Raw genomic sequence first — 27014 nt, 5'->3', positions numbered from 1 at the left:
TGGGAAGTAGGTTGCTGGATTAGATGGATCTTTGGTATTAGCCTGCAATTTTAAAAAAAATGGCATCCCTTTGCTTAGCTGAGGTGGTTTTTGGAGCCCAGAGCTCAGCTTGAAAATCTAATTGTACTAATAAAGAGACAAGGCTTTGGCCTTGGCAGATGCGCTGATAACAGAACCGTATATGAGTGTGGTTTATTAAGGGTTGTCTTCCGTACATACAAAATGGCAAAATCAAACCCACATGAGCTAACACTATAATAATTCACTGTTGTTATTGTTAAGTGATACCAAGTCATCTCTTGACCTAGGGCAACCTTATGAATGAAAGCCCTCCAAAATTTCCTGTCCATGACAGCCCTGGTCACATCTTGTAAAGGCAAGGCTGTGGCTTCCTTTCTGGAATCTACCTCATATTTGGTCTTCCTTTGCTGCTTCTGCATTCCACGTTCCCTAGCATGATTGTCTTGTCCAGAGAGTTTTGCCTGCTTATAATGTGCCCAAAGTATGAAGCCTCAATTGTGTCATTTTTGCTTCTTGGGAAATCTCTGGTTTGATTTGAGCTAGGACCCAGTTTGTTTTTCTGTCAGTCCAGTATATTTGCAAAGCACTCCTGCAGCACCATGTTTTGAATGCATCAATGTTCTTGTCAGCTTCTTCATTTTCCAGCTTTCACACCCACACACAAAAGATCAGAAATGCAATAGTGTGGTTAAGCTTGGCCTTGGTCTTCAGTGAAACACCCTTACACTTCATCTTTTTCCAGTTCCTTCATTGAATTGCTTCTAAGTCTCAAATGTCTTCGAATTTCTTGGCTACAGTTTTCATTTGAGTTGATGACTGATTCAATACAAAATCTTTCACATTTTTTGATTTCTTCATTGCTGACAAAGTTCTGTAATTCTTCTGTAATCAAGATCTTTGTTTTCTGAATGTTCATCTGCAATCCTGCTTTTATACTTTCTTTTTTCACTTCCATCAGAAGTCACTTCAGTTTATTGCTGCTTTCTGCCAATAATATGGTTTTATCTGCATATCTTAAATTATTGATGTGTCTTCTGCTAATTTCCATCACTTCCTCTGGTCCTAATCCAGTTTTCCTTATGATATGTTCTGCAAACAGATTGAACAGAAAGGAAAATAAAATGTGCTCTCCAAAGAATTAACTTGGCATATTCCTGCAGTGAAAAATTTAACATTCCATGCATATAACACCACCGGCTGGTAAGCATTCTTATTTCTTTTTGCAATACTACCCGTGGAAAAGCTCTATCTGTTTATAATTGGCTTAAAGAAGAAAGAGAAAGCCCTCCTTGAGTTTTTAAGCGGCAACTGATATAGGAGAGAAAGTGAAGGCTTTTATCTGAATTGAAGCAGAAGAAAAAGATTTTTCTTCTAATCTCTCTAAGGGGGAAAGCAAAATGAATAATTATGGTGGAATTAATTGATAATTGATAGAAGATTAAAAGGTAGAGTGATCATTTGGGATACCTGTTTGGACTTCTGCCAAGAATAACTGGACACTTGCCAGGATAATTTTGTTACATGGTGTTTTCCTCTCTACTGAGATGACTTTTTGGTGAGCATTTTTACTTTCTTTTTGCAATATTACCTGTGGAAAAACTATATCTGTTGTTAATTGGCATAAAGAAGAAGGAAAAGCCCCTAATTTGCTGGTGGCCATCTTTGGCCAGCTTCCATTTATTCTTGGACTTCTGCCAAAAAGAAGCTGCACTGAACACATTTCTCATTTTTTTCTTTTTTTTAAACAACCTTTTGCTGCCACCTGGTGGTTATTGGAATTATTACAAGCTACTTTTATTTTCTCTCTCTTTTTTCCCCCTTCTTTTTAATATTTTGTTCAATATTCATTTATATTGTTCCCCCCTTTCTTTTTTTTCTTTCTTCTTCCCTTTCTACCTTTTTTTTTTTTTTTTTTTTTGCTGTTATATATTGAAACTTCTTTGGTGAACAACTTCCATCATGAGGAAAACTCAGCCCTCTTCAGCGGGTCAGAGCCCAATTCATCATCCTAAGACAAGATGTTGCAAAAAGCTTAAAAGAGTTGCAAATGACGACTTTGGCGATACAGGTGGCTTTAACAACTTTGCAAGCATCTCAAGAGGTGATGTCAAAACAGCTGGAAAGCTCATCAAATGAGCAAAAAGAGCGACTTGACAAATTGGATAACTCTATTGAAGAGGTGACAACTCAATTATCTGATGTTAGACTTAAAGCAGAACAGAATACACAAAAAATCCAACAAGTATGTGAAAAATTGGAGACAGTAGATAAAGAAATATGTTTAATTAAGCAAACAAATAAGTCAACATGGGACTCAATGGCTGCATTAGAGATGGAGAAGGCATCTTATTATTTAAGATTTCAGAATTTACCTGAAGAGAAAAATGAGGATCTGTGAGAGATTATATGTTGGTGGAACTTTTAGAAATTGAGAACGAGGTCATGGGTATGGAAATTGACCTTGTTTTTAGGGTCAACTCCTCTTATACCAGAAAATAAACTTCCGAGAGAAGTTCATGTCAAATTTGCTCTAAGGTCTATAAGAGACAATGTTTTGAAGGCCGTATGGGAGAAGACCTTAAAGAGAGATGATCATCAGGAGGTGATGGTCCTGAAACAAATACCATGGAGGATTAGAGAGGGACGAAAGAAATAGCAATTTCTTACTACAAAACTGATCAAGAAAGAGATTATCTTTAAGTGGCTAACACCAGAAGGCATATTTTTTACATGGAACTCTGTAAGATATAAATTGGATTCAATTCTTAAAGCACAAGAGTTCTATGAAAAACTTAGAGTCATGCTAGAAGAGGAGGACCCTGTCGTCTCTAAAGAAGGAGAAAAAGGTGCCGAAGCAATGGAAATAACAGTGTACCATTCTGAAGAAGGAGAAATACTGAAGGTTGATTCACAACAAGAAGTACAGACTTTGGACTCAAGGGAGAGAAAAAAAGGTAGAACTGTAAAGGCAAAGAATAAGTAGATAATTTTATTAAATATGGCTCTTAAAAAGGAAGGGAAAATTGAATTGTTCTCCTTAAATGTTAATGGACCATCTAAGAGAAGAAGGATTTTTGCTCAACTTCAAAAATGAAAGTTAGATATAATTTGTTTACAAGAAACACATGTTAAGAAACAATGTGTTAAACTTCTGGAATGTTTAAAACTGGGAAAATTGTTTGTATCTTCTGCTTCGCAAAAGAAAAGAGGTTTAGCACTATATGTTAAATAAAAATTGGACCCTAAATATATTTTTGCTGATGAGGATGGTAGGATCTTGATGGTAAAAATTACAATTAAACTTAAAAAGGTGCTCTGAGTGGCAATATATGCACCAAATGACCATCAGGAAACTTTTTACCAAAAACTACATACGTTACTCTTACAAGTGGACTATCAGACCATGTGTGTAATGGGTGATTTTAATGCAATTGTGAATAAGGGAATCGATCACAAGAGTGAAAGTAAGGGAAAAAAGGGTAGGAGGATGCTTCCAAAGTCTTGTTTCAACATGATTGAAGAACCTAGATTGATAGATGCCTGGAGGCATAAAAACCTAACTTCGGCCAATTATTCTTTTTACTCAAATAGACATAGGTCATGGTCTAGAATTGATATGGTTTGGATAACTCCAGACTTAGTTCCAGATCTGACAGAAGCTGAAATGGAGACAAATGTCTGGGCAGATCGTAATCCTGTATTTATATCATTGAAAGGATGCCCAGGTGGAGTCTAGATAAAGTGTTACTAAAAGATAAAAAGTTTACAGAAGAGATAAGCAAAGAGATGCAAATATTCTTTCAAGTAAGCAAAGCGGAAGAAACTTCTTTACAGAATGTCTGGGATACAGCTAAAGCCTATGTCAGGGGATTGATAATGACCTACTCAGCAAAAATAAAAAGCAAGAGTGAGCAACATTAGTAGAAGAACTGAGGAAATGGGAAACAAGAACTGCAGGAGGATCCAACAAAAAGAAATCTTAGGGTCTAAATGAATACTTTAAAGCACAAATTGAATCTCTTGCATACAAATGAACTTACTAAACAAATGAAACTGGCTAAACAGAATTTTTTTGAAAATGCTATTAAACCAGGGAGATGCCTAGCATATAAAGTAAAAAAAGAAAGAGAGAAGAGATTGATTTCAAAACTGAAAGATGGAGAAGGATGACTACAGGTACAAAATACACAAATTAAGAAAATAGCTGAAGATTTTTTTGCAAGGTTATACCGGAAGGAGGAGATTTTGAACGAGAAGGTAAAAGAATATATTCGAAAGGGAGATTTACCAAAACTACCAGAAAAGTATCAAAAATTATTGAATCAAGAAGTAACAACTGTGGAAATAACAGAGGCAATCATGCGACAAAAGAATGATAAAACCCCTTGTCCGGATGGATTACCGGCTGAATTTTACAAATCTTTTGAGGGAGTTTTTGCTACATTTCTTAAAGATATATGTAATGAAGCTTTGTTAAATTCTGAAATACCAGATACCTGGACAGAGGCAAATATCACATTGATACCGAAAGAAGATATGGACTTAACACAGATTCAAAATTACAGACCTGTATCATTACTGAATGTGGACTATAAAAGTTTTGCCTCTATATTGGCAGAAAGGTTGAAGAAGTTTTTAATAGACTTTATTCATCCAGACTAAAATGGTTTCCTGCCTAAAAGACAAATGAAGAACAACTTGAGGACTATCTTGGATATCCTAGAATACTATGAGACACACACAGAAAAATCAATGACTCTACTGTTTTTAGATGCCCAGAAAGCCTTTGATAATGTTAATTGGCAATTCATGAAGCAACAGATGGATCAAATAGAGTTTGGGGGAAAATTCATGAATGCGATATCAAGCATCTATCAAAGACAATTGGCCAGGGTTTTAATTAATGGAAAACTTACAAGGGCTATAGAGATACAAAAGGGTACAAGGCAAGGATGCCCGTTGTCACCCCTATTGTTCATTTTGACTTTAGAGGTCTTGAATAGAAATGTTAGGGATGACAAGAACATTAAAGGTACTAAAGTTAGGGATGAAAATTATAAATTGCAAGCATTCGCAGATGATTTGGTCTTTATAATAGAGGAACCTTTTGTAACAATCCCTAAACTTTTACAACGGATTGAAGAATATGGTGAAGTCACAGAGATGAAAATAAAGAAAAAATGAAACTTTTAGTTAAAAATCTTACACGAGATCAAAAAAAAAAGACTCCAAGAACAAGTGGACATGCAGATTGTTAAAAAGGTTAAATACTTGGGAATTTATCTTATAACTAAATGCACAACTTTGAAAGAAGACAATTATGATAAACTACTGAAGGATATTAAAGATGATCTGGAAAGATGGACCAATTTACAATTGTCTTTGATGGGAAGAATAGCACTTGTTAAAATGAATATACTACCAAAACTTTTGTTTTTGTTCCAAATGATTCCTGCAAAAAAAGATAAAATTTTTTTGAGGATTTAAATTTTCAAATTTCGAGATTTATTTGGAGAAAAAAGAAAGCAAGGATTAAGCTAAAAATGCTTCAGGAAACCAAAAAGAATGGGGGTTTTGGTCTTCCTGACTGGATGTTGTATTATCAAGCGTCTATTTTAACTTGGCTAAAAGAATGGATAACCTTGCGAAATAAGAGAATTTTGTATCTTGAAGGACATGATTTGCAAATGGGTTGGCATGCTTATATGTGGTATGAGAAGGTTAAGTCTCATGGGACCTTTTAAAGTCACTTTATTAGAAGATCATTAATGTCAGTGTGGGAAAAGTCAAAATTGTATAATAAATTACCAAGATGGCTTTCACCTATGGAAGCTTTTGTGTATCCAAATGTATTAAATTTTGAAGGGATCATAAGATATGATGACATTTTGGATAAGGATGGAGGCCTGAAACTAGATCAAGAAATACAAGAACAGGGACTCAATATTTCTTGATGGTATAAGGTGCAGATGCAATCAAGATATGCTAAAGATTGTAAAATATGGGGGTTTCATAAAGATCTAACAGCCTTTGATCAAGTGATGCTAAAATCAAATGATTCAAAGAATTTATGAGTTCTTACTTGACAGGAAAATGGAAAGGGAACAGGTTAAGGAAACTATGATAACATGGGCACAAAATTTTGGATATAATATTGAATTAGAAAAGTGGCAAAAGCTATGGGAAAGAAATATTAAGGTAACTTTAGCAACTTCGTATAAAGAAAACTTATATAAAATATTTTATAGATGGTATTTGTCACCAAGTCGATTAGCTAAGATGTTTCCAAATATGTCAAACAGATGTTGGAAATGTAAACATGATGTGGGTACTTTTTACCATATGTGGTGGACCTGTGAATATGTAAAAAAGTATTGGATTAAAATACATAAATGGCTTGAGGAAATGCTACAAAAACCCTTAGTTTTTAAACCTGAAATTTTCTTGTTAGGCATTATACCAGAAAATATTGGCAAACAAGAAATGTATTTGATGCTACATCTAATCACAGCGGAGAGGATTGCGCTTGCTCAATACTGGAAGAGTGAGGAACTACCCACTGAGGAACTGATTTTAAAAAAGATTTTGGACTGTGCAGAAATGGACAGATTGACTCTATTACTGAAGGAGAAAGAAGATACTGACTTCTGTCAAACTTGGGACCTTTTTTATGATTGGCTGGAGAAATGGGACTTGGCTTAGATTTAAAGATGTCTTTAAATTTTTATAAATCGATTTGAATATGATTATAGAATGTTAAAAAGATATGTTATAGGGGGCTGACCCAGTGCCCTTTCTAGCTTGTCAGCATCTTTCTTAAACATCAGTTCCCAGAACTGGACACAGGACTCTAGATGAGGCCTAATCAGTGCTGAGAAAAGGGGAACTGTACTTCATGTGATTTGGAAGTCATACTTCATTAATTCAGTCTAAAATAGCCTCACTCCTCTCCTCTCCTCTCCCCTCCCCTCCCCTCCCCTCCTCTCCTCTCTCCTCTCCTCTCCTTGCCACATCACATGGTTGACTCATATGCAGCTTTTGATCTACAGTTCCAAGATCCTTCCTACTTGTAGTATTGTTGAGCCAATTATTTCCCATCTTGGAATGACGCATTTGGTTTCTTTTTCCTAGGTGCAGAACTAGGAATTTATCCCAACTGAATTTCATCCTGTTTTCAGCCCAGTGCTCCAACCTATCAAGATAGATTGCCTTGAATATTCTGTCTTCCAGAGTATTAGCCATCTCATCCAGTTTTGTGTCATCTGCAAAGCTGATAATTGTTCCCTGTGTTTCCTCATCAAAATCATTACTAAAAATGTTGAAAAGCACTGGCCCAGGACTGAACCATCTGGACCCATTTCAGTCTAGTTTCAGGCCTGGCTATGGAACTGCCTTGGGGACGGGAGTGTGTCCCTGTTAGTTCTCCTGGACCTCTCAGTGGCCTATGATACCATCAACCATTGTATCCTCCTCGATAGGCTGGCTGAGTTGGGAGTTGGAGGCACTGTTTTGCGGTGGTTCTGTTCCTACTTGGCTGGCCAATTCCAGAAGGTGGTGCTGGGAGATTGTGGCTCTGCACCATGGCAGCTTTGCCATTGAGTTCCGCAGGGTTTCCTTTTATCCCCCATGCTCTTTAACATCTACATGAAACTGCTGGGAGAGGTCATCTGGTGGTTTGGGCTGCAGAGTAACCAGTACTCTGATGACACCCAGTTCTACCTCTCTTTTACATCTAATCCATGTGACGCTGTGGCTGTCCTTAATTGGTGCCTGGCCAGGGTGATGGACTGGATGAGGGCCAACAAATTAAGGCTCAATCCAGACAAGATGGAGGTCCTATTGGTAGGTGGTTCAGCTTTTCGGGTAAGTGGTTTTAACTCTGTTCTGGACAGGGTTGCGCTAACCCCAACAGGACAGGGTATGCAGTTTGGGAGTGTTCTTTGACATGGAGCTGTCCCTGGAGTCTCAGTTGGTGGCAGTGGTATAGAGTGCTTTTCTTCAGCTATGGCTGATCCATCAACTGCATCCTTACCTAGATGAGTGTTGCCTAGCAATGGTGACCTATGCTCTGGTAATTGCTGATTGGACTATTGTAATGTGCTCTATCTGGGGCTGCCCTTGAAGACAGTCTGGATACTTCAATAGGTTCAGAATAGAGCTGCCAGGATATTAACAGGGACCAGCAAATATGCACATATAACGCCGGTCCTTTACCATCTACACTGGGCTGGCTGCCATTTGAAGTCTGAGCCCAATCTAAGGCACTGGTGATTATCTAAAAAGCCCTAAATGGCTTAGGACCTGGATATCTGGTCTCCTTCCCTATGTGCCTTCCTGCCCCTTAAGATCTGGTGCAGAGGTCCTTCTTTGGGAGCCCTCCCTGAAGGAGATTAGGAGAGTGGCTACAGGGAGAAGGGCCTTCTCAGCGGTGGCCCCCCAGTTATTTATTTTTCGATTTATATCCTGCCTTTTTCCTACAAAGGGCTCAAGGCAGCTTACATCATTCTCCTCCTCCATTTTATCCCCACAACAACAACCCTGTGAGGTAGGTTGGGCTGAGAGTGTGACTGGCCCAAAGTCACCCAGTTGGCTCCATGGCCAATTAGGGACTAGAACCCAGGTTGTCTGAGTCCCAGTCCCATGCTCTTAACCATTACACCACAATGTACTCCCCAAAGAGGTTTGCCTGGCACCAACTTTGTATTCTTTTCAGTGCCAGGCTCAAACCTTTTTATGACCTTAAAATAAAACCATTATTTTAAAAGTTGATTAGGTATTAATGTATGATTTTATTATTGTATGCTGTGGTTCATTTTATTCAGTTTTTATTGAAAGACTGTCCTGAGACAGTAGTAGTCGGACAGCATACAAAATTTTTAAATAAATAAATAAATCCTAGGATACCTCACTTGTCACCTCTCCCCAGTTTGAGAAGATGCCATTGATGAGCACTCTTTGAGTCCGATTCTGTAGCCAACCATGGATTCACCTGATCGTTGTTCTATCCAGCACCCTTTTAGCTAGTTTGCTAATCAGGATACCAGGATTTGTTTTTGAGAAATTCATGTTGGTTTCTAGCAATCACTGCATTGTTTTTGAGCTGTTTGGAGACTGACTGCTTTATAATCAGCTCCAGATTTTTTCCCAGACTGATATCAGGCTGACTGGTCTATAGTTAACAGATTCTTCTTTTCTCCCTTTCTTGAAGATGAGGACAACATTAGCCCTTCTCCAGTCATCTGGCACTTCCCCTTCCTCCATGATTTCTCAAAGATAATAGACAGTGGTAATGAGAGTTCTTCCATCAGCTCCTTTGTAAATCTAGGATGGAGTTATCAGGCCCTGGAGATTTGAACTCATTCCACCCAATTAGATGATCCTTGACTGATCCTATTAATCTTGGACTTTCATTCTGCTCCTTCAGCTTGTACTTTCCCTTCATCAGGAAAGTCATAGATCTTCTTAAGGAAAAGACTGAGCCAGAGTAGGAATTGAGCACCTCTCATCCATTATCATTTTGCCATCCAACATTGCGTAGTGGGATGAGGGGACTGGCCTGCAGCTGGGATGAACTCCATTTAGGTCTTATCAAAGCCAGAATGATCTAGTATTGGGCACTGCACTGGACACTATGCAGCTGCTCTTGCAGTAAATACAGTGGTACCATGAATGCCTCCTGGGATGTTTGCTTGAGCCATTTGCTTTTGTTTGTTTTTCTTCTGCTTTGCTTGCCTGCTTGTTGACTTTTACTATATTTTGGTCTTTTACACTTAAATCAGAATTTCCCATTTAAACAGGACTACAGCCTGTGATATGAACATCTAATGGAAATTTGCAGTATTGGCTTTGAAGTTTAATTTTAGGAAATTCCTGCTTATGTAATCCATGTCCTTGTTTGTCTGCCTTGTAATATTGATACAAATAGCTAAGGAATTCTTTAACCATTTTTGCAGAATCTGGTGCAAATGCTTCTATTGCTACAGGCCTTCAAGGGCAACATGTAAAAATGTGTTCGATGCAACATTCCAAGGAACGTCTTGGGAAATTCCAATGCACAGCAAATGGCAGCTTGTTCTGTGTGCTTCAGAGCATACTGCTGGATGTCTTGGCCATTTTTTTCTACATTAAAAAAATCTGGCAGTCAAAAAAAAAGGCTAGCCAAGTTAAAATCAAGAAGAAAGGAAATAGTATGGTACCAATTAGATTGAGAGTCATAATAAAGTGAAAAGTTCTAGTGAAGCAATTGCAAAAGATTTACAAAGTACACATTTTGAAAATAAGATTGATCAGAATGTCCTTACATGTTGAGGTTTTGTAGGTGGTTTAATCATAAGAGCTTTGGCTATTGAATGCTACAGAAATCAATAAATGTATTAATGGTCCTTTTCACTTTGTGGCTCCAAAGAGCCAAAATCTAGAAATTGCTAGAAAAAGAATTATTATCTGAAAGAGTACTGTGGAGGTTTATACCGACTCCTACTCCATCACAAATAGCCATTTTGGTGGATGCTGCTTGAAAGAGTGCTGGCTGTATAGCCATTGCCTTGATCCATTTCAATGATGAAACTGAATGAATGCCCTTCTGAAAGTACCAAATAAAGGAGGTGGTCCCTCAAGAGGAGATACAAAATAAACAAACCAATGGACCATAAGAACAATGCAGTGTGTGAAAAGTGAATGTACAAGACACTATTCATTGGGCACATATGGTGGAGATGACTTTGATGGCACATCCAACAACAAATGGGTGCCGTAGTGTAGCTTTAAGTAGCTATTGTGTTGTAGCCATGCTTGCTTTGGGTTTACTTTGCACAGAATGAAGCTCATTTTAAAAGTTCGCACGGTTGCACTGGCAGCTGCTAAATGCCTTCTATAATATGATGACACTGCAACAGAAAGCAACTAAGTGGGGGCAAGAAGCTCCAAAATCTTTTCTCACAAAACACAGCAAGCAAAGCTATGAAATTGTTGCTCTTTCAATTTCAAAACTGAAAACAGCTATTTATTATTTATTTATTTAAAACATTTCTATGCCGCCCCATCACAACAAAGCCTTGGGGCAGCTCACAACACACAAAAATACAAAAGTAGTAAAATAAATAAATACTAAATCATACAATAAATAACACCCCCCCCCCAGTGCATGCTCAACTAATAAAAAAACCCCTAGTTAATACATAATTAACAGTTAAAATAAGTTTTAAATAAAAAGGTCTTAGCCTGGCGCTGAAAAACAAATAACGACAGCGCCAGGCGGACCTCTCTGGGGAGCACATTCCATAGATGGGGCGCCACTGCAGAGAAAGTCCTCCTCCGGGTACTCACCCTCCTATGATTTCCTCATCATTTCATAATATTGTGATTCACACTTTTCCATTTTTATGGTGGTGGTGACTGTTTACTTCAGACTTCAGAGGAGGATCTAAGTGGACTGGTAGGAATTACAAGTTGGTTTTTTATGGGATGGTGGTGAATGCAAGTTCTCTAGGATGTATCCCAAGTGAACCTATACATTTTACCCCTTACAGAAATCTCTGCTTCCATCAATCTGATGACTAAAAATTTCAGAACCAGACCACAACTACAAAAGGAGCAAGCAGTTACCAATTCTCTCTTCACAAAATTATCAAGCTTTGCCTTTTCTGTAGCAGCTGCTTCTCACTTTCACACCGTGCATTCACGAATACCTGCCTTACAGTTTACTGGCAGCTTTGTACATGGCAGAAAACAGCAACTGCTCAATGATAAATATGATGTGGGCTTGGATGGAGTTAGTCATACTTAGAGGAAATGCATTGAAATTAATAAAGTGTAGGTTAATTGTGGCTTACTTGTCCCACTGATGTTAATCGGTCTAGTTCAGATTTAACTGTAGATAGATTCAACCCACAGGGTAACACTGAGCGTTCCAAGACAAAAGCAATAGGAACTGCAATCCTAGAAACTTATTATGGGGTAGCCTCCATTGGACACAGTGGGACTTCTGAATACAGATATATAGGATTATGGGGTCAAGGAATCATGACAATTTCTCAGGGTTTATCCTGGACTTTGTGCCTACATTTTCTGTGGATAAGAAAATATTGACTGAGATGAATTAAATGTGAACCCAAGTCTTCATCATTCACAGTCCATAGTTTTAATGACTGTCCTAACAAGCTTAGTTTGGGGTGTTCATACATCACTTGTGTGCATACATACAAAGTGTATGTTCTGTAGGTATACAATCATTACTTGTTTTAATTGTTGGTGGTTTCCCTAAGACAAGAAATAAGAAAAAAGGTCACAGAGGCACGGAGAGGTTGAACTAGAACAGAACAAAAATCCCTACCAGTTTCTTGGCTTCAGGTTTTGGCTGAGTCCTAGGATTTGGCCTGGAAAATAGCAATGGAAACTTCCCTATTATGCAACCGTTCCTGGCCTATCCACTTTATTTTTTAACTTAGCAATAGATGGAATGGGAGCTAAGACATAATATTGTTTTTTTCAAATGCCCTAATTCTTACAACTTGTAAAAGTATGATTAATTTCTCCAGAAAACCTATTGCAACAACTACTTATCTGTTGTTCTAGAGGACACTCACAGTGGTACAATCTAATTTATGTTGGTGACAATGATAAATTGGTTACTGTTCTGTGACTTAGTAACTGTGAAGCTGAATGTTACCCTTAGCTTCTCAGAGGCATATACTGTAAATCTGGTTTTTATTATGGTGTCTTTCTTCTGCAACAAGGCGAGCAGGTGACCCCTATGTCACTGGAGCTCCTTATCCATTGCAGCTTTTCTTTTAAGCTTTATAGGAGCTTACATGGTGCTATATGGTGGGAAGAGGTGTGAACCACCATGGTTAGATCCAATGCAGAGGTGTGAAGCACCATGGATAGATGCAATAAAGCTCAAAGTAAATGTTGCAATGGATAAGGAGCCCCACTGACATGTAGAAGTTGTGAGTATTCCCTGTCCTTCTGCACATTTTATTGTATTTAAGCACTTAATCTCAGGTTTTCTGTAGAACTGATTGATGGGGCTATGCAATGAGGGAGCTGCTGCTGGTAGTCTAAGCCCAGCCTAAGCATAAATGGTGGGAGGAGCTATGGCAGGGGGTATTAATTGACTGAACCAGGAAAGTAAAGATGGGTGCATCTTGAACACTCACCAGTCTAGTTCCTCTTCCAGCCATTAAGCTCCCAGGAACCTCTCTCTCTCCCCCCCCCCACCTTTTCATTTGCTTCTGGGACGGCTTTTGAAGGATTCAGTCAATGCCAAAGGGTAGTAATAGACTGGGTAAGAGCTGTAAGCTGAAGCTCAGTCAAAGCGGTGGTCCTGGTTAATGAGCATTGTTCACATCCGAAGACCTGGAAATCAGCCTCTTTTGGATGGGGTAGCACTGGGGGCTCTTGCTTCCTGCTTTGTTCAGGGAACGGGCATTTATTTATTTACATATATTTAAATAACCAGGAATTCTTTTGCCCAGTTCAAGCCAATGAATTGGCTCCATCAATTCCTAAGGAAGCCCCATCTGGCCATGAGCTCTGTATTTTGGATGTGCTAAAAACAGAAACAGTATTTGGGAAAATTAGTACTGTAAAATTTTCTGCTAAGTTCTGTATTTTTGGATGTGCTAAAAACAGTATTTAGGAAAATTAGTACTGTAAAATTTTCTGCTGCTGAGACATCAGTCAAACCCCACAGTTTTGCAACATATGACACTACGTTTTGATAAAAAGTCCTGCCCTGTGACTCACATTAACTTCTCTATTTGCACAGTTAGATGTGGGTTTAACAGGCATCTTGCAATTTTATGTCTTTGCATCTCCTCCTTTCCCTGGGGAAATAATTAACAGTTACTGGTGGTAACAAAAGACAATAGTTGTGGGACAGGTAGATGTTAGGACTGGGAAAAGAATTCCACAACAGAGGTGCTCAGTGAGTGAATGAGTCAGGTGGGAAAGGGGATGAGGATTATGCCAAGTTATTTTAGAGGTTATCCTGGATGCCTAACAGAACAACTTTATTACTAAGTACGCTAGAACTGCAATGTAGCTGAGTGCCTCCGTTTAGTCAATAGTGACTGGGTTTGTATGAGCACTTCAGTTCAGTGCCATCTCTTGGCACTTCTGAATGTGTGGGTGTATTAGTTGTGGTGACCTGAATCTTATTTTTCAGTGCACATATCCAGTTCCCTCCTGCTTGCTACATATTTCTTGATATCATTGGCATTGGAGACCCATGTGGGTAAATGATTTTGAGTAGACCAAATTTTATTTTGGTGTGCATGACACCAACTCCTTATTCTTATCTGCATAAAACTTCTATATTTGGCAAGAGGATGCTACTTTTGACAGTGCCTTATGCTTATCAATGAATGGAGCTGTCAATGTCAGCCACCTGAGATAACCAGACCCTGTTTTTCTTTCTCTGGGGTCACGCTTATCTTATTCTGTTTCTGCATTAGCTTACAATTTTTCTTCAATTTTATATTAAAAGTTGTGCATTTTCCCTTAATGTATGCATCAATGCATATATTTGCATCTGCATTTTAAAAACACATTCTTCCCAAGTAGTTTACACTGCTGAAATTCTGCTTTATGCAGACTTTTCTCAAATGCATGCTTTGTGCAGCTTTCCTAAAAGTGCTCTTTCTTCCCCAAGCAAATGGCAACAAAGATTCATTGGAACGCAGATTTTGGAACTCAGCTCTGCCACAGTTTGCTGAAGAAGATCAGGCCAATTAATTAAAAATGCTCAGAGGAACAGCTTCCTCACTCATCCCTACCTGGGACCAAACAAAGCAGTACCTGGATGAGATTCAGTACTATACATATGTTAGATCTCTTAGATGTGTGGGTGTGAGAAGTGGCTGAAATCTAAGTTAGAGATCATATTCTTTATATACATCTTGGATGTAATTGAATTTGACTTGCCCTCTTAATAGTCCCTTGCAGTCACTATAACTTTAGGTCAGGCACAATTAAATACCATTACTTAGGAGGTACTGTGATTTGGGAAGACTCAGCCTTACTTTTCTTTAATATTTCCTCATATTTGAGTTAGGGTTAAGGTTATTTTGGATGTTATTGGCATGGGGCCCTCACATTTGCCCCACACCTTAAGAAGAGTTTGGGCCAGACATGGATCTGTGTCATCTGTTACAGGACACCCCCTGGACTAGTGAGTTTGGCTTGGATGTGCCATTTGGGGTAGCCCAAAACTTATTGTGGGGTCATAGCTCTATTTCTTCATTTGTACATGATATTTAGGATCATCACACATTCATGTGTACTGCAGAAGAATATGATTTTGATGGAAGATAACCTTTGTTTATATTCATGGGGAAAGTCATGGAAATATAGATATATGGCAGCTCAAGGCATATGCTGTGGTGAAGGGGTATATTAAGTGTAGATTCTTCCTCAGTTTACTGACTGAGCTCTGCTTCTTATCAGTAAGGAACTTTGAACTGGAAACTGGTAAACATCTTCCCTGCATACAGTGATTTTAATAACAGTGAAAATATGGTGGTTCATCTGAAGCATTCTAGTGAAGCTTGAGGTCTGCTTTTCCTTAGGACAAGAAAAACATCATAGCTGAGTCATGCAGGAATTTCCCAGTATGCTGCAATGAAGCTGCTTCTCCTGTGTAGGATGTATGAGCCAAAGCAAAGGCTTTATAAGCAAAGCATGGATGAAATCCTAGCAGCTCTGTTCAGAGTCATCCAAATCATCACACATCCAAAAGACAGGAGTAAAACAGCAGCAACTTTAAACTAATCTTCGAAGACATTCCAGCACGCAAGGCTTCAGTGTACTCAGTGTACTTTTGCATCTTTTTGCCTACAAACATCAGAAAGCTGTGTGCCTGAGGACAACAGAAGTGGAAACCAAATCATTAGCTAGTGTAAGTACTGAAATTTCCATTATAGCGCATTTCTGCTTTACTTAGTTACTTCAACCCTTTCTGATTTTTTTTAATTTAAAGCTAATATTTTACTAGTTGTGTCTAGTATCAAAACAGATTCTTTAAGTATGCCTAAAGGCTTGGGCAGGCCTGGTGGCATTTTTCTTTAAACATTTTCCTTTACCAAAATCTAGCTGCTATATTGGAAGCATAGAAGCAACAAGCTAAATTGGAAAAGGAGTCTTGTGGTATATTCCTGCCAAAAAATAAGTAACAAAAGTATGACTTCATCTAGCTACTTTTTGTCCCATAAGGAAAATATGCAGGTACATACAACATTTCCCTTAGGAGCACAGGAGGTTGTTACCTAACAGGTCAGACTATTTTCTGATCTTTTGCCCACTGGGGCAGGTTGTAAGAAACTCAGGCAGGGGGATTTACGTCTCAGATTCCCTCACCCTCTTAATCTGACATGTCAGAGTTTGAACTTTATACACATCTCTTCCCTATTGTCTCTAATAAACCAGGCACAAAGATTGTGTGGGTGTGTGGATTTTTGCAGGACACTTTCACAAGGAAAAGTCTTTCCTCACAGCATTGTTCTTATTTATTTGAAAAATTTTTACATTACCTTTCAATCCAAAATTGCACAGCAGAGTACAATTATTTCAAAAATCAAAAGCTGGGAAAGCAAAAATATATTTGCTCAGTGCTTGAAGACTTAAAGGCAACCATCAGGTGAGAAGAAGAAGGAGCTCCAGAAGCAGGAAACCCTCCCTTTTGCCAAACCACGCTCCTTGCTTTACAGTTTTATTGTGAATGGATTATATATTGAGTTGCCACATGCACTGTTGTCTAACCAATTCTAAGAAAAAATAGGAAGTGGCTTATTGTTGGCTTATCTTTTCAAAACCTGACCAGAAGATATTCTGTTAGAGTTGTTTCATCATCGTCATTGTCAACATCTTCATCGTCTTCTTCGTTTTCCTCTTTGTCCTCTTCCTCTTCTTCTAGTTTTTGGTTTGGTTTTTGTTTTTTCATCACAGACCTGACAGACTCTGTGTTGGGAAAGCAAATAAGATTTGACAAGCTGCACGCTTTGTTGTTTTGCTCAAGATATGTGCTTAAAGATATTAAAAGTCAACTTCCAATACATGCATGACATTTTATACCTTTACACTTTTCCTAGATAGCGCAGCTGTTTTTAATGTCATGTTTCGGGTGCTGTGTGCATCATTGGCCTAATCAGTGATCGGCAACACACACTCCATGAAACCACTAAAAGAGCTCCTCAAAAAACTCTCCTGTTCTCTAAAAATTACTGCTTCCCAGCAATAAAATGGTAAAATAAAACTTTTGATTCTTCTCCTAGCAAAGAGTACTGCAGTCACCTACAAGATGATGACTCAGCTGGTGTCATGGATGTCTGTTAGGTGATGCTATAGCATCACTAGCATTAACATCTCTCCCCACCAACACGTGTCACATTGCTCTTCTTCAAGCTCAAACTAGATATAGTATAGGAGACTCTTGAAGAATCTCCTGATGTTTTTAATTGTTCATTTTTATGCAGTTATGTGTACGCAAGAGATTTGATGTGTGAGAATGGATCCGTTTTTCCACTGGTGGTGGTATTCATTAGGCTGATATTGTCAATTGTTTCAGTTGCGGCCCAACTGAATTTTAATTAGATCACTGTAAAATGCTCCAGATTGTCAGAGAAGTGGGGTCAAAACTGAATGAATGAATGAATGAATGAATGAATGAATGTGAACTTGTAAACTTGAACTTGCTGCCTTCCAGACCTTGCTTTTTGCTTATGGTTATTTTAATGATTGCCATTGCACATCTCCCATGTTTAAAGCAGGATTTTACCCCAAAGCTATGCTATCTCACAGCAATCAACATCCCACATGCAGGAGAAAAGCATTTGTTGAATGTAATTATTCACAACTTAGGCCTGTTTACAAGTTCTTTCAATGACAATGCAACCTTCCAGTTTTGCTTCTGTTTGTTAACAGCAATTTCAGAGACTTTTTTTAACAGAAGGTGGAAAGAAGTGCTATTTCAGATAACAAAATGCACAACTGCCAGTTGTTTATTTGCACTATTCTGCTGCACTACAGTGCTACCCAAAGGTTATGTAGTGGAAAAGCAGGAAAGGAAAAGCTCCTCAGAGTGCTCAAATCTCAATTCAGCAATGAAGCATGTAAAAAAGTCTGCTGTCTTTGGAGAATTAAGCATGAGCATGTTTTCCCAATTTTTCTTTTCAAAGTACTCTTACAGTTGGCCTCTGTTGATCTCCCCCTTTTGTGTGTGTGTGGGGGGTCTTCTACCATTTTGCCCTTGTTTCCCAGTTTTAGGGTCCTGTCCTGAACTCACTCCAGTAACCAGCAACTCACAGCTGGGGCCCTTGGACTGGAGCGCTTGTAGGATGAAAGGAAAGAGGGCAGGCAGCTTCCTGAGAAAAAGGGCATGTGGCATAATGACTCATGACAGATGTGGCTTGCTGAATTTACCCAGATGGCATGTTTGGGGTGGATGCCCAGGGTTTGAGAATTCCTGACCATGGAAATAATCCATGCCACCCTGGGTTGGATGACAGAGGAAGCAATGTTTGCAGTGTTTAATTAGAGAAATTTCACTTGTCTAGGAATTAGACAAAATTAGACAGTGTGATAGTATGTCTCGTGGGGCTTTGGGCAGCAGGAGAAATTTTAGTTCCTGTGCATGCAAACCATTCACACTGCCTTGAATGGAATGAATGGGAGCCACAAGCAACCCACAAGCACCAACGTTTCCTGTGCTTGAGCTGTTGATAATGATTTCTTGAGAGAAACAGAGGAGAGAGGTGCATACGAGGCTGATTTAGAGAAGTGGAATAGATATCATTTCCCCACTTGCAAACAGACAGGGCAGGAAGACCAACTGAACCCATTTTATGGGAGGCAGAAGATAGGAGTGATTGTGAGAAAAGTCACCTTGATGATACACTGGAACCTTTCTGTAAATTAGCAAATAATGCCTGCTCTTTAAAGCAGATAGAGCTATATTAATGTCCTGAAACTGTTTATTCATGCATTTGTTGTAAATAACTTGAAGAGTGTAACTGAAATGCCCAAAGATGAGAAATGGATACGATAAGTATGATGTAAACCATCACAGCCTGTGGAAATACCAAGTGTTCCAGGAGTTTCGTCAGACGCAAACAGGTTATCTTGCTCAGACATCTTGCTAAACTCCTTATGAAACCAGTCACAACATAAAGGGAAGACTCATATTGGGTTCTTGCACACACTGAAATTGAACTTGCGGGATGGTTTGCTTTTAAAAGCCAGCCAGGGCTAAATGCAGTCAGGAGAGCTAGAGACGTGTGCAGGCTCAGAAAGAGATCATCATCCAAACAGCTTATGTCTCTTAGTACTTGGTTCCACTCTCTCTATTGCTGCAAAAGCCAGAGAGCAGGCACCACTATGGGTATCGGTCCATCTGCTGCTTAGGAGAGCTGATGCACCTCTGATACTAGGTAAAAGGACCACTGAGCCAACAAACAGAGCAGCAATAGGTGATCTGCACAGAAGAGGTATAATCTGCTTTGCATGTGTTTTTATTAGCTGATTGCTACTAAATGTGTTGTGCTAATCTGCTGAATAATTATTCTGAAAACTCTTGATGTAAGGTATATGCTTCCATCTCTTGCCAATGGAATTCTGAAAAACCCTGCTGTGTACTATATTCTGCCTAAGGGGAGTGATAGTTTTATTGTGAGATATAAAGCTCAAATATCAAATCAAATCAAATAGTGTGTCCAGGTATTACATTTGAAGTACAAGTATAGGAAATGCAAAACTGCAGTGTAACCATCATAGAGACAACTCTAATGATTATGTGCATTTTCTGTGCTTGTGTGTGTGTGAGAGAGAGAGAGGGAGAGAGAGGGGGGGGGGATTGAGATTTGATGTCAAAAGAGCTTTTCTTTCTTAGAAATGACATAGAAACTAATTGTTTGGGCATCCAATTAGCCCTATAAGGTACAGCAGCATTATTACAACTACTATTGCAGAAGCATGCTAAAACAAATGTACAAATACCTAGCCAGATATGACATTAAACACCATTCCTGCTCATTTCTACAGTGCCAGAACAATTCTGACCCCTCTGACCACACTCTCTTCCTCTGCCTATACGTCATTGCAGTAATTTGCACCTTTCTTTTGGGGTAATTTTCAGGGCTAAAATGGCATATGGAGAAATGATTAAATCTCTCCATTATGCCATGCTTTATTCATTTATTTAAATTTTTTTAGACCATTCCTTACCATAGTCTTGGGATGGTTTAACAGTAAGACAAAAATAAAATAAAACACAGCATCCTAATCAAATTCTTAACCAATCAACAATAAAAACCATATTAAAAGTACCAGTCAAATCTTAAAACATAGGGGAAATAAAAAGGTTCATGATCCAAGTACGAATCAGGATGTGTCGGCTTCTGTTTAAAAGGACAGAAAATGATGAATGCTCTGAATTTCCGGAATGCCCTTGACATTAATGAAACCAATTACAGGTAGTTTCACAAAGTTCCAGAGGAATTATAGGCTTTTCAATAAATTCCTTCCTGTGCTTCCCCTTCATAGCCCTCATGTTCCTCTAGTCTAGTTGGTCTCCACCCTCTTTTGGGAAATATGTGTTTACTATTAGATGTGGACTCATTAAAATATAATTTCATTTTTAGCATAAACGTGAACAATGATGGAAACCAAGGATGAAATTGCCATTGTGGGGATTGGATGTAATTTTCCTGGAGGTGAGTGATATTCAATGGTAACTAAAATATTACAGGAAAAAAATAATTTACTCTTTGTTTTACCAAGTTCCAGCTATTTACAGATCATTAAACTGTTATTGAGGAAGGCACTCATATTTTAGAACTTTAAGAACAGCTGCTTCATAAAAGCTTTAGAGAAAACAGTGTCTGCAATTATTCTGTGTATGGCAAAGGCAAAAATCAAAGAACTTTTCATCAAGCCTGTAGAAAGCATTACTTAACATTACTTTTTTACAGTCTTCAAGTCCATGCTGAAGTATTGGTTTTAAAGGACAATTACTTACTTTTCAGTGACTTTTTCTATGCTGCTGAAGACACAAATTCCAGTGAAGCCAATAAGCACATGAAATTTTCACTGAAATTACTTTGCTTCATTGACATGAGAAAAAGCCTAAGCCATATTATAAAGTGTTAGGTGGTAGAAAAGAAAATTAAGGGTGGTTCCAGAAGGAGGGCTCCCGGTGCAGTACCAATTAAAAGGTCTTGTGCACTGTTCTATTTCTTTCTAAATCAATTTCCCGCAGAAAGAAAAAAAGATGGAAGAAGCAGTGGGGAAACTTATGAGGATTACAAATTAAATTGTCTATCCACACTCATAAAATTTTGTGAAAGAGGCAAACTGCTGACACAGTAAAAACTATATCTGTTTTTTTGAGTTATAAAATGTGATTTCATTACCAAATGATAATTTATTCATTTGACATTCTTTGAAATTTGTCATTCTTTTCTTGCCTTATTGCTTCCACTATAGTTCATTCAGGTTAATCATATCAAAATGGTTAAAGCTCTTATTCTGGAAATATAAACCTCAGAGATTAATTCTATTTTTTAAAAATAATATTTTGCAACAGGTGAAGGAATTGATAATTTCTGGCATGTTCTGATAGAAGGCAGAAACTGTGCTGAAGAAATACCTCCTGAAAGATTTGACATTAAAGATTGGTATGATTCAGACAGCAGCAAACCAAGTAAAACAGGCACAAGACATGCAGCTTTTCTCAAAGAGTAAGTCTTAACTATTATTCAGATCATCAAGTTGGAAAATGAATGTGGTTCCCTCTGATGCAGTTCCAACCAAACAGAAGCCCAAACAATGTTAAAACATGTTGTTATAAAAGGATATCCTTATTCTTATAAGTGTTGAGCATGTATAAAAGGTATTTTAAAGGAATGTCCTCCTTATGAGTTTTTCAAACCATACTGCAGACCACTGTTGGAAATAGGATGCTAGACTAGATGCACCCTTGGCCTCATTCAGCAAGACTCTTCGTAAGATCTTTAGTAAGATTCAAGTGCATGGAATGTTATTGCTTAGATCAAAAGGGGTTCTTCCACTAGTGGAAAGTTGCCTCATTCTTGAAAGGAAGGTATATAAATCAGTTCAGGGATGGGAAAGGGTGGTTTTCCATATGTTTTTGGGCTCAGCCCTCATTATCCACTGGCTGATACTGATGGGAATTGGAGTCAAAGGATGACCTGGGCCAAAGTTCTTCATTCCCAATCAGAAGAACTCTCTCTCTCTCTCTCTCTCTCTCTCTCTCTCTCTCTCTCTCTCTCTCATCTATCAACCTACCTACCAACCTACCTACCAATTAGTTTTATATCCCACCTTTTTTCTTACAAGAACTCAAAACAGCTTACATCATTCTCCTCCTACTGTTCTCAATCTTATCCCCACAGCAATAGTCCTGGGTGGTCACTTTGGCTTGAAGTCTATGACTGACCCAAAGTCACCCAGTTGGCTCCATGGCTGAATGAGGACTAGAACCCAGATCTTTCGAGTTCCAGTCTTGCACTCTTAACCACTACACCACATGGTCACTATTATTACACACATCACATGTGCAGTTGGCGTAGGTCCACATGGATTGAAACTAGGCTATTGTAGCTATTCTATGTAAAATTTAATTTTTACTGTACTTATTGATCTTATTGTAGTTTAAGTATTTTGATATTTTAATTACTTCCTTTTATAGGTGTCCTGTGTTAATGTATTTTTGTACCTATCTGTGTTAATATTCCTGTGCTGTATTTTACTGGTCTATGACTGAAAAGAAGTCATCCATTCACACATATCACATTATGTGAGAAAGTTCCTGACAATTAGAGAAATTATTTTATTTGTGCAAATTGTTTTCAAGACTTTTTAATGGCCAGCTAGTGTTTATAGTCAATAGAAGCCTTTCATAGTCTGATGTCCCTTAGAAATGTTGTAATATAATGCAAGATGTGTTGGATAGAACATGCAAGGAGTTGCAGTCCAACACATCTGAAAGGCACCAGGTTCAGTAACAACTGGTTTACAGGCTGAGTGATTCATCCTATTTGTGTACTGTACCACAGCCACAGATACACTGTGGCATAGCAAGTGTTTATACAAGAGCTATCTGAATATTTCTCCATCTACTCACAGTACATTGATCCAAGTTGTAATTCATATATTTGCAGTCAGCTGTATGCATTTGTCTTCAGTATCCTAAATCACTAAGACAGAGGTTTTCATTTTTCTGCCACTTTCATTCACATTTCACAAACAAATAACAAATTTCCTGCAGCAGAAACTTTATCTCAAAATGATTACTGGAAAACTTTATGTCAGTAGTCAAAATATTATATTACCTTACAAATAAAGTGGTAATACATTAGTATAATTTTTATTCATAATTGTATTATTTGATTTCTGTTTCATAGGTTTAACACATTTGACAACAGATTTTTTGGAATTAATGATATGGAAGCTGAACATATGGATCCCCAGCAGAAATTACTCCTGGAATGTTCCTATCGAGCACTGGAAGATGCAGGAGTCACTAGGGAAAATATTAGTGGCTCCAAAACAGCGGTTTTTGTTGGTGAGACAATTGGCTAATGTTTAAAATAATTATTTTAATTATATAAACTAAAACATCTAGGACTCATTTATACTTTTTAAAGGTATTCATCAACAAGTGTGAATTTTGCTGTGATTGCAGTGTATTGATGCAGTCTTGTGAATACATCCAAATAAACTTAAGCCCAGACAGAGTGAAATGGAATAAATTCATATGACAAAATTGGGCTTTGGGCTCATCATACCTAAGCCTATTGAACAATTATGTAGCCAAGGTCCTGGTGGGGGGATGCACTAGTTGTGTCTGTAGGCTTTTTTTTTTTTTTTTTTTTTTTTTGAGAGGGGGTTGTTATTGTTTTGGTATTTGTATTGTTATTAATTTCAAAAAATAGAGTAGTGATATGGTAGTAGTCTAATTAACATGATAGTCATGTGCTTGATTTAGCCAGCATTTAACTGATGAATAAAATGCTTGTTATAGCATTAGTCATTAATTCTATAAAGCAATTTGCACTCCTTACTTCAGTATTTTCACAAGAACCCTGTAAAAATTTTCCATTTTTACACATAGGAGAGCGCTGGTTAAGGCCCATCCAGGAGCAGAGGGTTAGACTCAATGGCCTTCTAGGCCTCTTCCAACTCTACTATTCTAGGATTCTGTGATAACTAGTGACTTGCTCAAAGCCACAAATGCATTTATGGTAGAGGCAAATTAACTCCAGGCTTAGTCTCTGTTTAGCTGACCAGTAGAACAGGCTCATCAATGTATATTAGCAAATTGTATTTCTAAATGAAAATCATTTATTTTAAATTGTTCCTATGTCAGTGGCATGTTGTATCTCACAGATACTGAGCACTTAATGCAATCATATTTTTCAGACTAAATAGCCTTCTCACTAATGTCACGTATTATATTGATAACATATAACATCTACTGTTTTCACAGGCATGATGAATCGAGACTATACACAAATAGCAAGCAGGAACATTGGCGACATCAACCATTATGATGGCACTGGGCAAGCGATGAGCATAGCTGCAAACAGGATTTCGTATACATTTAATCTGACTGGACCATCAGTTGCCATCGACACAGCCTGCTCCTCATTTCATTATGCATTGCACTTTGCCTTGCATGCAATTAAACAAGGTAGATCATGGAATCTATTTATACATATTGATTTTATTTATATGCAATATTTACATCAAGAAGGTTAAAATGTTGTATATAATTGTCTCTCCTGCACTTTGGTTTAGGCTTGCCAAAAACCATGTGAGGAAGGTTAGGTTGAGGCACAGTGACTGGCCGAAGACCACCCTCATGCCTAAGTGGGGATATGATCCTAGTACTATACTAAGGGTGACCATTATACCATACTGTCTCTCCTATTTAATGACACTAATTACAAGCCAGATTTCACTGTAAAGTACTGGTTGCACCATAAAGTTTATTTCTGACAAACACTAAAAGTACGTATATTGTACAGGCATGATCAACTCTGAAAGTTACAGGCACCTAGGAATAGGACAGCTATTCCACAAGTATTCATCCTTGGATCTCTTTGGTTCTTTTCCTTGAATTATGCCCATTGTGAATCTGTGATATTATGTCAGGGCAGACAAGGTAACAACATTTGTAACTGGGTGATGTTGCTTCATAGATGATGCAGGCAACCATTGTGAGCCTCAGAAACTAGCTCTAAGGAATGGTCAGCTTGTAGGAAGCCAACCATGAGTGCTAAGGTATAAAAATCATAATCATTAATTACATTAACATCAAATTGAGGAAGATTTAGCTCTACAGTTGTGAAAGAATGATAGAGGATTTATTATGGTCTTTAAATGATTGTAAGAAAGATTTTTTTAAATGAAAGCCTTATGCATTCTTTCTGGGAAGCCAAATATTGACAGTCATATTGAACAAAAATCCATTCTCTAATTTATCCAATAGGAGACTGTGAAGCTGCTCTTTGTGGAGGAGTGAACTGCATCATAGAACCTCAGGCTTTTATCAACCTTTCCAAAGCAAAAATGATTTCTCCTGAAGGAATCAGCAAACCTTTTTCTAAAAAAGCAGATGGCTATGGAAGAGGGGAAGGCTGTGGTGTTCTTTTGCTGAAACCGCTGAAGAAGGTATGATTATAGAACATAACAGGAAATGATTTGTTATGTTATTGACAAAAGGACTACCATAAATGCTTAACTTGTAACTCAGGGATTGTACAAGATACATATGCCTAATTTTGTCTAGTTAACAGTTGAAGTTTGCAGGATGGATCCATGGGCAACTTTCTTTAAAAGAAAATTTAAAAAATGAAGCATTTTTAACTGAGATGCTTTCATGTGCTATGTTGGCCTTTTTAATTTTTTCACAACCTTAGGAAATGTTACCTCTTTCTCTTTCTTCTAAATCAGGCACAAGAAGAGTACAACAGAATATGGGGAGTTATCACCAGCTGTGCAGTCAACCAGAATGGAAGATCTGTCACTCCGATCACCAGGCCGTCTCAGCAGCAACAGGAGAACTTATTGCTTGGCATTTATCCAGCTCTTGTTGACCCATCCACTGTGCAGTACGTTGAAGCACACGGCACGGGAACCCCTGCAGGAGATTCCACTGAAGCAGAGAGCATCGGCAATGTCATCGGCAAAAAGAGGTCTCCTAATCTGCCTCCTCTCAAGGTTGGCTCCATCAAAGGGAACATTGGACACACTGAGTCAGCCGCTGGGGCAGCAGGAGTAATCAAAGTTCTTCTCATGATGCACCATGGAAAGATTGTGCCGTCCTTGCACTATTCAGAAAGCAATAGCAGCATCGATACAGAGAAGCTAAACCTCTCCATCCCAACAACAGTGGAAAAGTGGGATGAGTCCCATGAATATGGCAGAGTAGCTGGGATCAACTGTTTTGGATTTGGAGGCACCAATGCTCATGTGGTTGTCAGACAGGCAAAGCAAACCGAACTTCTCCCTTCAGTCCACAGGCCTGTCGAGCTCTTTGTAATCTCTGCAGCTTCAGGTAATTCTCTCAAACTGACAGGGGAAGACACAGCTAGATATCTAAATACAAATAACTCAGTAACGCTTCCAAATCTGGCCTACACATCTGCATGTAGAAGAAGCCACTTAAACCACAAATACCGAAAGGCATTTGTGGTGTCATCTCTCCAGCACTTAGAACAACAACTTCCTTCTACAGTTGAAACAGCAAAAGCTCCATCAAGCAAGACTCCACAAATAATATTTGTGTTCCCTGGAAATGGCTTGAACTTGAAAGGGACATTTGGGACCTTGCTGAAATCCGAGCCAGTGTTTAGAGACAAATGTAAAGAAATAGAACAACTCTTTCAGAAATATTCCTACAACAGCATTTTAGAATTAACTGAAAGAGAACATGTGGATCTGTCAAATCCTGAGATAGCCCAGCCCCTGCTCTT

At 38.3% G+C, this 27014-nt stretch overlaps 1 protein-coding gene across 1 annotated transcript in view; it reads left to right on the top strand.

The window, feature by feature from the left end:
• Positions 1-13638: 13638 nt before the first annotated feature.
• The window catches only part of LOC123020834 (mycocerosic acid synthase-like), a 17562-nt gene continuing 4186 nt past the window's right edge, over positions 13639-27014 (top strand). The window contains exons 1-7 of the mRNA XM_044425021.1: positions 13639-15919; positions 20655-20726; positions 21599-21752; positions 23439-23599; positions 24524-24727; positions 25529-25710; positions 25993-27002. Coding sequence (XP_044280956.1) covers positions 20669-20726; positions 21599-21752; positions 23439-23599; positions 24524-24727; positions 25529-25710; positions 25993-27002 — 1769 coding nt within the window. The 5' untranslated portion in view covers positions 13639-15919; positions 20655-20668. The remainder of the gene's footprint in view (positions 15920-20654; positions 20727-21598; positions 21753-23438; positions 23600-24523; positions 24728-25528; positions 25711-25992; positions 27003-27014) is intronic.

The sequence above is a fragment of the Varanus komodoensis genome, unplaced genomic scaffold, assembly GCF_004798865.1.
Source record: "Varanus komodoensis strain SLA01 unplaced genomic scaffold, ASM479886v1 scaffold15, whole genome shotgun sequence".
NCBI lineage: Eukaryota > Metazoa > Chordata > Lepidosauria > Squamata > Varanidae > Varanus > Varanus komodoensis.
Note: the sequence above shows the minus strand (reverse complement) of the source record. Positions and strands in the feature narration are given on the sequence as shown.